Source organism: Capsicum annuum, chromosome 6 (assembly GCF_002878395.1).
Source record: "Capsicum annuum cultivar UCD-10X-F1 chromosome 6, UCD10Xv1.1, whole genome shotgun sequence".
Taxonomy (NCBI): Eukaryota; Viridiplantae; Streptophyta; class Magnoliopsida; order Solanales; family Solanaceae; genus Capsicum; species Capsicum annuum.
Window position 1 is genome coordinate 158,784,298 of NC_061116.1, and position 10,741 is coordinate 158,795,038.

Consider the following 10,741-nt stretch of genomic DNA (forward strand, 5'->3'; position numbering starts at 1 on the left):
GATTGAGATGATTTGGACATGTGAAGAGGCGAGGTGCACACGCCACATTGAGGAGGTATGAGCAGTTGGATATAGTCGGTACGAGAAAAGGTAGAGGTGATTAGATGGGATATAGCGTAGCTTCAGGTTACCGAGGACCTCAGATAGAAGCATTAGGAAGATGCGTATTAGGGTAGAAGGGAGTCGGGTAAGCATGTTGTCTTGCTTTACGAAGGTTTAGGCTTGTTGGTGTATGTTGTTGTACTAGCCGCATTATTGTAGTCCTTGCTTGTGATATCTATCATAATTTGTTGTTTATTGTGCTTCGATTATTGCACTATTTTTTTGTTGTTCTGGTTTCTTCTTATAGACTTCGCATTGTTTCCCTATTAGTTGTTATATTTTCTTCATCTTTGTACCTGGATTTACTGCACTTGAGCCGGCGATCTTTCGAAAATAGCATTTCTACCTCCATAAGGTAAGTGGTAAGGTTTGCATATACTCGCCCTCTTCAGACCTCACTTGTGGGAATTTAATGGGTATATTGTTGTTGATTATTTGACTTTACAAACTTTATGACAATGTGTCCCAAGAATATCTTCTCTACACAAAATGACAATCCACCTTTTTGTACTTCCCTCTCATGAAACAACAAATTTGAAGCAATATGAAATGCAGCTTGATTATCATACACAAGCTCCACATGATCGATCCCTTCCGACTTTAATTCTTTCATTAGAAGATTATAATTCAACGCTATTATTGCTAGATATTCTGCTTTTTCACCGGATCTTACAACTATATTTTGTTTTTGCTTTTCTGAAATCTAAAGTGCCTCTAGCTAGAATGCAACATTTGGAAGTATGATCGCCTATCAGAGGGTACCCTGCCCAACAATTGCAATAAAAAATGGTTCGTAAGCCTACCTTAAACCCAAGAGCTATCATGAGGTTAGAATTGTCCAAGACATGTAGAGACAGCAATCCATTAAACTAATGTTGAACTAAGTTGTTGGACTCGGGTGCGGGTATCCGAGACGGGTGCGAATCCGAGAGTCGGATTCATCAAAATATAAATTTTAAGATTCAGGGGTGCGAATCCGAGTGTGGATACCGGTGCGGGGATTTGGCTAAAAAAAATTAAATATTATAAATATAGAGTTATAAAGATATTCTAAAAATACTTTATTTATTTTAGTTAATTTGCTATTTTTAGTTATTTTTGTCTTTTGGTTTTACTTTTCAATTAGGAATAGTATTTGTATTAAAAACTTTATCCAAAATTATAAATCACGTTTATTTACTAAAAATAAATAATAAATATAATTAAGAAGTTAAATTTAATACTGTCAAAGTAAATACACTCACCGATAGACAGTGCTGGCAACAGATTATTATTAATTAATTATTAATAGTAAAGGAACTAATTATTAATTAAAAATAGTAAAAAGAAAAGACAAAAGTTTCAAAACACACTTTGACTAGGAAAAAAATAACCCGTCACTATGTAAACATGACTACACCGATGATAGAGTACGACGATGATTTCCGGTACCCTGAGGTGGTACGACGTCTGCACCGATGATTTCTGGCTACGTCGATGATGATTTTCGGCGACGTCGATGATGATTTCCGGCAACGTCGACGATGATTTCCGGCGACGGCACATCGACAACGCCATCTCCATTCCGGTGGTTGTTAGTTGGGACTTTTTCAGGTAAGTTGCCGGTTAATTATTCAATGTTTCCAGTTATTCTTCTTTATTTCGGTCAACGTCTCCGAAATTGGTTGACCGAATCGGAGATGGTGGAAGCACCCGTCCCCGCCTCAGTCTCGTGTCGAGACGGGTTCGGCGGCAAAACAGCCGAATTCTAGCAACATAGATGTTGAATACTCTAACCCGCGTTGCATGCCTAGGATTGATCATCAGAGCAGGAAAACATAAAAAAGGACGTCCAACATTAAGAAACACAACAAATATGGGACTGATTATGACACCATGTAAAAAATAAAGAACACAGGAGAATATTGACAGAAAGCTTAATTAACTCTTCCGTCAAGCTATTGGTGTTTAGATAGTAATACAGACAGATTTAAAATATAAACGAAATCAAAGTTACACAATTCCAAGAAAAATAATCAATTATTACGCAAGATTCTTAATAAGATTAATTCTAACAAACTGATATCGACTATCGCCAAAACCCAATTCCATACCTGTAGGAGTATCAAATGCAGGCAACATTCTCCATGCCAAGTCTTCAGCCAAGTGAAGCAACTCATCATCATAAGAGGGAATCCTCATGCCCTGCAGTTCTAGAAAGAACCTGGTTAAAATATTTTGGAGAAAGTAGCTTAGATTACTTGGCTAAAGTTATCAACCATAGAAGACAATCTTCTGTTTCAGAAAGTAATACTTTTTAAATACTTAAGGAAAACATAGATATGAATATGATACCGTGTTATAATCACTTGCAATGAGATGAGCAGAAATTAAACCTCCAAGGATACGAATTGTAGTCTCAAAGATAGATACTGTTTTGTTCTGCAAATACATAGTAAAATTTCATAAACTCAGAAAAGTAGTGGTACAAGATATTCATCCTCAAAAAGTTATGATAGAAATGAAAATGGAAAAATAATTTCACAAAGATGCCCCCAAAAGTCAAACATAAGCATTTAAAATCAGTAAAGTATATCAAATGGACAAAAAACCCTTTTGCTCTTATCTTAAGAATTCAAAATGTTTGTTAGAAGTATTACAACTACCACAACAACATAATATCCAGTGTAGTTCCACAAGTGGAGTCTGGGAGGGTAGGATGTAAGCGGACGTTAACCTTACCTTGGTGAGGTAGAAAGTTTCTTTCCCATAAACCTACGACTCAAAAGAAGTGTAATCAAGGCAAAGTTGAAAGAAACATATAGCAAACTAAATAGAGCAGATGCAGCAACAGGTAGTAGTGAAAAATGAAGAATAAGATACTGCTTGAATACTAACTAATACAACTAAATAAAGAGGAAATCGACTCCCTGCCTCTCCCACATAAAAGTATGAAAACACTTGGCTACCTACTACCCTTCTATCCTTATCCTCGACCTCTAATCTTCCTATCTAAGATCATGTCCTCAGTAAGTGGAAGGTGTATCATGTCCTACCTAATCACCTTCCCCAGTTCTTCTTCAGCCTACCACTACCTCACTTAAAACCTATTATAGACAACCTCTCACACCTCCTCATTGGTGCTTACATGCCCCTCCTCTTCACATGTCTGAATCAACTCAACCTCGCTTCTCTCATCTTGTTTGGCACGCAGACCACTTCACTTTGTCTTATATAACCTTGCTTTCTAAGTACACTGTCTTAGTCCTGCTTAACCTGAAACATTTAGATTTCAGGGTCTATCTCTACACTTTCAACCTATCGTTAACTCCATCGCGCGTTTCGTCAATCAATATTATGTCATCTATGAATGACATACACCACGGCACCTCCATTGAATATATCATGCCAATTCATCAATAACTGAAGCAAATAGGAACAAACTAAGGGTTGATCCATAGTGCAGCTCCATCATGGCCGAGAAGTGTTCTGAGTCAACTTTCAATACTCTTACCCTAGTCTTGGCTCCACCATACATATTGCTCTAATATAGGCCACAGGTACACCTCTAGACTCCAAACACCTCCATAGGACCTCCCTAGGAAATTTATTGTATGCCTTTACAATGTCAATGAACACCATTTGTAAGACTCTTTTCCTATCACTATACTGCTCAAACAGTCTCCTTAAAAGGTAAAATATCTTCAGGAAGGTATAAAGTAGGGTATCTAAACAAATTTTTTTCTCCTTCTTATCTTAAGAGCTTAGATTCTAATTAGAAGTATTGGAACTCTGAGCTAAACCCTCTTCATGAAGATACCACGCAGAGTATGACAAGGTGGATGAGGAATTGTTTGCTCACCTAATTCATCAGTAAAAATTAGAATGTACCAATAGATTAGAAATTCTTTTCCTGGGTAAACCTTATTAAGTATACTAGTCAACAAACGCATTTCAGTAATGCAATCAACAACAACAACAACAAACCCAGTGTATTCCCACATAGTGAGGTCTGGGGAGGGTAAGACGCAGTCCATACCTCTACCCCTAAAGAAGTAGAAAGGTTGTTTCTGATAGACCCCCGGCTCGAGACACGGAATACTACACAAATACATAGTAAAGCATGGAACAAGATGGCATAACATAAATACGACACCCACAAGTAATAGAAAATAGAGAAAAGTAACCAGATTTGTAATAAAGCATGAAACAAGGTATCATAACAAGAATAATACCCCCACCAAGTAATTCCCTACACTAGTGACCCAAACTGACCCTAGCCGTCTGCCCTAATTCGCGTCCTCCAGATCTTCCTATCTAGGGTCATGTCCTCAGTGAGCTGTAACTGCTCCATGTCCCGCCTAATCACCTCTCGCCAATACTTCTTCGGCCTACCCCGCCTAAAACCATCCAAAGCTAGCCTCTCACACCTACGAACCGGGGCATCCATGCCCCTCCTCATCACGTGTCCGAACTATCTCAATCGAACTTCCCGCATCTTATTCTCCACTGGACTCACACCAACCTTCTCCCTGATAGTCTCATTCCGAACTCTATCCCCCCTAGTCAGCCCACACGTCCAACGCAACATCTGCATTTCCGCCACCTTCATTTTTTGAATGTGGGAGTTCTTAATTGGCCAACACTCCGCTCCATACAACATGGCCGGACGAACTGCCACCCTGTAGAATTTGTCTTTAAGCTTGGGCGACACCTTCTTATCACACAACACCCCCGAAGCGAGCTTCCACTTCATCCATCCCGCCGCAATACGGTGCGAGATATCCTCGCCAATCTCACCGTTACCCTGAATCACGGACCCGAGATACTTGAAACTATCCCTCTTACATACCACCTGTGATTCCAACTTCACTACCACCTCATTCTCCAGCCTTACGTCATTAAACTTGCATTCCAAATACTCTGTCTTGCTCCTACTCAACCTGAACCCTTTAGACTCAAGAGTTTGTCTCCACACCTCTAATTTATCATTCACACCCCCCCGCGTCTCATCAATCAAAACTACATCATCTGCAAAAAGCATAAACCAAGGCACCTCTCCTTGAATACGCGACGTCAACACATCCATCACCAAAGTAAACAAAAAGAGACTAAGAGTAGATCCCTGATATCCAGTCAAGACAGTGAAATGCTCTGAGTCTCCTCCCGCCGTCCCGCCGTCCTCACCTGAGTTTTAGCTCCATCATACATGTCCTTAATCACTCTGATATATGCCACCGGGACTCCACTCACCTCCAAGCATCTCCAAAGCACCTCCCTAGGGACTTTGTCGTATGCCTTCTCCAAGTCGATGGTCCAACTTGTAAACATATTAATACTCATAATTTGCACCTTAGTTTCATGTCGAATTGACACCTCAATTTTGTTTTGAATATATCAAGATTCACAACTCAACCTATTAATTCTTACAGCTCAACAACTCAAATAGATTTTCAGATTTTGGCGTATTTAGTTTTCACCTTTATCAAACATAACCTAAATATCTGGCAAGAGAGTGGTCAGTATTTTTGTACAATTATCACATTTTAACCATTTTTCTAATAAATGTTTCCCAGAACCACAACAAATAAGCAACAAATATCAAACATAGGGCCCAGTTTTTAATGGATAAATTCCAGAATGAGCAATGACGTATGCAAAAGCGGCTGCTTCTATGTCAAACCGTCGTAAATAGCAAGAAGCAAACTCTAATCTTACAATATAAAGCTAGCTAATCATAAAAAGGACTATCCTTTTACAAGTAAATAGCAAGAAGCAAACTCTAATCTTACAATTTAAAGCAAGCTAATCATAAAAAGGACTATCGTTTTACAAGCAAATGAATTGTTTAGTATTCCTAATTTATTGATAACTTATATTTACACAAACAGTTATTTGCTTAACTGATAAAAGCACCAAGCATAGGGAGATCACAACAGAAGTTTAACCTTGTCAAATTAATTGATGGTTCTTAAATTCGGTTTTGTCATACAAGTTGAACACAAGGCCCCAAGCATGAAAGCTTGCCTATTCAACATTAGAAGCATTGTGGCCACTAAAATGTACTTGATTATTCATCACCAGACAGCAATGGGAAACCATCATTCACGGCACTCAAAAGAAGTTAATGGGGAAAAAGAACTTTCAAGACGTCAGAGGAGTGCTTCTAAATCCAACTTCAACAAGTTAATGATCTGAAATTCACAAGGCAATGTATATTGAAGAGTAAAATCAGTCACTCCTAAGTTTATTATGTTTTTATACTAATTTCATACTCACAATATCAAACCGAAGATTTTTACCAATCCATTCAACAGAAGAAGTAAAGCGCTCTCTGTCACCAAGCAAAGCCAACGTGTCCAATGAGTCAATCTGTAAAAAACACATGACCGGAACATAAATATACATTTCTAAGAAAAACTAATAGTCCAGCTAAAACAGTGTCTCCTTACCAATGTTAAGGCATAGCCACCAAGTGTGTCTTCTCCTCCACAAGTTAAAGGCCTTAACTCATCACGTGGAAAGGCATGTTCCATGTATCCATTAAATGCATGGTAGAACATCTCACGCACCTTAAAAGCAATGAAAATATCAACATTTTTTATTCACGTTAGAAATTTCGAAATCGGAAGGGAAGGCAACACAGGAGAAAATCAACAAGATATTATCTGCTCAACTTTCTGCAAGTTTTTTTTTCCTTCACCACTGACTACAAATCTAGGATATCAAAGCGGGATTAATACTAAATGAAAGCAATCTTGATAGAAGCCAATTCAACATTTTCCTACTCAATCTTATTTACAAAAATATCCCTCGATCAAAGGGGAGCATAAGCAAGTACAGTGGTAGAAACCTTTGTAATCGATGAAACCTCAAAGCTGTCTGGGGCAGGAGAAATATAAGAATGTGAGGCTGGAAAAAATAAGAAGTAGTTCTTCCCCTTTGACAAAAAAAAAAGGTACCAATTGTTTTGATTTCCAAACAAGAAAATAGACTAGTATGTTCAATGTTAAACCCTTCAGTATCAATCACCATGACACTGTCTATTCCCTAGCTCTTAATTACTTATTCCTTTCACATTTCAAATGCTTTGATCTCCTCTGTAACCACTCCAACAAAATAAAAGCCTTCTCATAATAAAGAATACATTTGTCTTTTAAATTGACATTATGAGTATCTTAATCCAACTGTCGACACAAGAAATCCAACGACATTGTTAACTCTGTTGCACATCTCATTGATTAAAACTATGTCATATGCAAATAACATACACCATGGCACCTCACCTTCACCTTGGATATGCCACGTCAGTTCATCATCACCAAGGCAAATAGAAATGGGCTAAGAAGTTATCCCATTGCAATTTTATGAACCATGACATATTCTCCATTATTTCTCAAAACAATAATTTTATGCAGAGATCAACAAGCAAGCCAATTTGTTACATCAAATAATAGAAGTGAAAGCATCGTATCAATCGAACAGTTTACACAACTACATTTACAAATAAAATAAGCAATAAATAATTGAAACTTGGAGATCAAATTTTTGAAACGTTCAAGAAAATTGTGGATCTGTGAGTAATAAGGAGAAGAGAAAAAAAGAGACCTCGTCTCTAAGTTCTTTGGCTTCTTCAGGAGTAACGCCGTCTGCGACGGATTTCCCGATAAACAAGTCGCTACGAATCAGCAAAAACAGAAGCAATAACTTCGGAGCTTCCATAGTTTTAACACTCTTCCTTCTTCTTCTATTTCTCTGCGCGTATATATTAGTTTTATTTTATATTTATATTATTATATATAAGAGATAATACCAGTTTTTTTTTTTTAGAGCTCATAAGCTTAATTGTAGTAATTTTAATTAATTTCTAATCCTTTAAAATTGTGTCACTTTGAATGATAAAAGATGATATTATTTTATATAGATATTTGTACTTGGTGCATATATCATGAAATGAGAAACTATTATTTAATTTTTTCTTATAATTTCTATTGTTTAACTATTTAAAAAAAAAAAAATAACTTACTTTACTCTACTACTATATATATAAGAAAGTATCTTCAATTTTAGTAGTCCTCAATTGATTTTCTTTTTCATTAAATAAAGGTTTAATGACTTTGTAAATTCTCAATCATTTGGTTAATTATATGGGTTTTTAAGTGATGAGTTATATAAAAAAAAAAGTGATAGTGGCACTACAAAACATCTATTTATCCAACAAAAGTTAAGAGCTACTCAAAATTTATAGTGTTCTTTTATATGGAAAAAATAATAAAAGAAAATACCTAATTTTTAAATCCTCACAAGGAACTCTATTTTGCCTTTCTACCCCTAATTGAAGCTTCAATAACTTTATAAGTTTTCATCAATTGAAGAAACATCTACAAAAGTATTGTGTTGGATTAGATTTATAATTATTTAATGTGATATTTATTTATAAATTAACTTTATTGACGTGATCATTCAGTAATTTGTAGCATCAAATATTTTTTATATTTTTTATTTAAAAACATGTGTTAGCCAATGTAAATTTAATTGAGAAAAAAATAAAAGTTAATTCAACATAAGGAAAAATTCAATTTAGATTGTTAAAAACCTTAATTCAAAAAAAAATCAGTAAAATAAAAAAGAGAAGAGTTTTAATGCGTGCATTTATTTGAAAAAGTTATTCTTTAACTTACAAAAACTTTTACTCCCTTTATTTTAATTTATTTATCTGATTTTGACTTGACATGAAATTTTTAAAAGTAACAAATATATTTTTATTTTGTGGTTTTAAACTAAAGATATGTAGAAAGGACCAAAATATCTTTTAATCTTGTTGTCTTGAGCAGTTTCTAAGAGAAAACAGAAACATTCTTTATGAAACGAAACGAACTAAAGAAAATAGAAAAAACAATTATAATAAATATGTGATTTAATATTCTAGAAATATTGAGAAATTATTGAATCATTTTTAACTAATATAATATTATACAAAAAGCAAAATAAAAAATAGAAAAAATCTTTATACATATTAATGTAGTTTGAGCCCGGACTTAGCACGGACCAAATGAGACTCCGTTTTCTTTTTTCCCGCTCTCTATCTCTCTTCTTCTCTAATAGTGGCATGTGTCTGTGCTCAATATTTATATTTTTTATCTCAATTTATATAATATATTTTAGAGAAAAAAACGTAAATATATTATTAAAATTATTTTGAATTTTTGAAAAGGCATTTAAAGATTGTGGGTATTTTTTTACCCCACAAAACTAATTAAGATCATTATTATAAATACCTCTTTTGACCCATTTTCAGTCCATGTATGCTATCATGCAACTGAGACGCGTGAATGAGAAATAAGTATTTCAAAAATGAATTAAAAAACGCCACATGTAAAGTGCTTAAACCCATCTTCTCTTCTGACCAAATCTTCATTAATAGCCATTGAAAATTCTTAAAAAAAAAAAAAAAAAAATCCTCCTCAACGAAATCAGACTAATAGGATAAAAAAACCCATGTATTAGCTTTAGTTTCTTTTTAATTGGTTTAAAAGTTGTGAAATCAAGTTATCTTTTGTGATTAGATTTTGAAGAAAACTATGTTAAATTCTCAAAAATGAAGTCCTCTAACCTTTCTTTAAGGGTCAAACCAAGAGGACTACTAGGGATAATCAAACCAAAGACAGAAGTTCTATAAACAGAATGTATTCCAACGTTAGTAATCTAGGAATCATAACTCTGAGAGAATAAGACATTGAATTCACTAATGGATTCACCTTCTGAGGTCTGTCTAATCCTCCTTCCGATCAATGACTTAACGATGAAAAAATAAAAATAAATAAAGGTTATGCTTGATAGGATCACCCAAAGAGAAGCCAAACTCATGTCTTTATTCTCAAAAAAGGCAATAGCAAAAGCAAAGACGATCCATGCCAACATATCATTAATAAGAGAAGCAGACATCAGGATCCTCCCAACTTCATTTTGATAAGTTTGAGCTCCGCAAAGATTCAAGCAAGAATAAGAAATGAAGTAACAAAAAAAACGATGCCAAGGAAGATAATGAAAGTTCCTTCAGGACAAAAGTGAAGCGGATTAGCTCAAACCCGACCTTTATTAAATGATTTTAATAAACTAATTAAATTAAAGAAAATGTACCACACACACTGAGTAATAGACCAAAACTGGTGAGAAAATGGGTCAAAAGAGTTATTTATAATTGTCTTAACTAGTTTTGTGGGGTAGTAGGACACCCGCAAACTTTAAGTGTCTTATTGAAAACTCATAACGACTTTAATGGTGTCTTTATGCTTTTTCTCTATATTTTACTTTTTAATTCATTCAAAGAAAATATCTTTTTTTTCTATTTATATAAAATAATTTGTTTTTATAATTTTTGTTTTAGTTTTAAAAAAATATTTTATGACCACATAAAATCTAAGGTTTATTTATACCACAAATTTCAAAAGCAATTGATTTTTTCTACTCCATGCTTAATCGAATGATGTCACATAAATTGAAATAAAAAGGTATTAAAAAATTCAAAATTAATTCTCCCGTCTACGTACTTTATGCTTCATTTATTTGTACCTAATAAAATTTAAAATTTTGATTATCCAGATCTTAGCTCGTAACTATGTATTTGCTTTTTTGCTTGAATCTAATCATTTAGATTTCA

At 34.6% G+C, this 10,741-nt stretch overlaps 1 protein-coding gene across 2 annotated transcripts in view; it reads right to left on the reverse strand.

Moving 5' to 3' along the window:
* The window catches only part of LOC107873144 (alpha-mannosidase I MNS4), a 32,781-nt gene extending 24,936 nt beyond the window's left edge, over positions 1-7,845 (reverse strand). Inside the window, exons 1-5 of one of the 2 annotated variants that reach the window (XM_016719881.2) lie at positions 7,690-7,845; positions 6,534-6,653; positions 6,361-6,453; positions 2,437-2,523; positions 2,196-2,286 (exon numbers count right to left, since the gene is read on the reverse strand). In XM_016719881.2, the coding sequence (XP_016575367.2) occupies positions 2,196-2,286; positions 2,437-2,523; positions 6,361-6,453; positions 6,534-6,653; positions 7,690-7,803 (505 nt within the window). In that variant the 5' untranslated portion in view covers positions 7,804-7,845. The remainder of the gene's footprint in view (positions 1-2,195; positions 2,287-2,436; positions 2,524-6,360; positions 6,454-6,533; positions 6,654-7,689) is intronic. The other variant, XM_016719880.2, reaches the window with a different exon arrangement.
* Between the last annotated feature and the right edge of the window lie 2,896 nt (positions 7,846-10,741).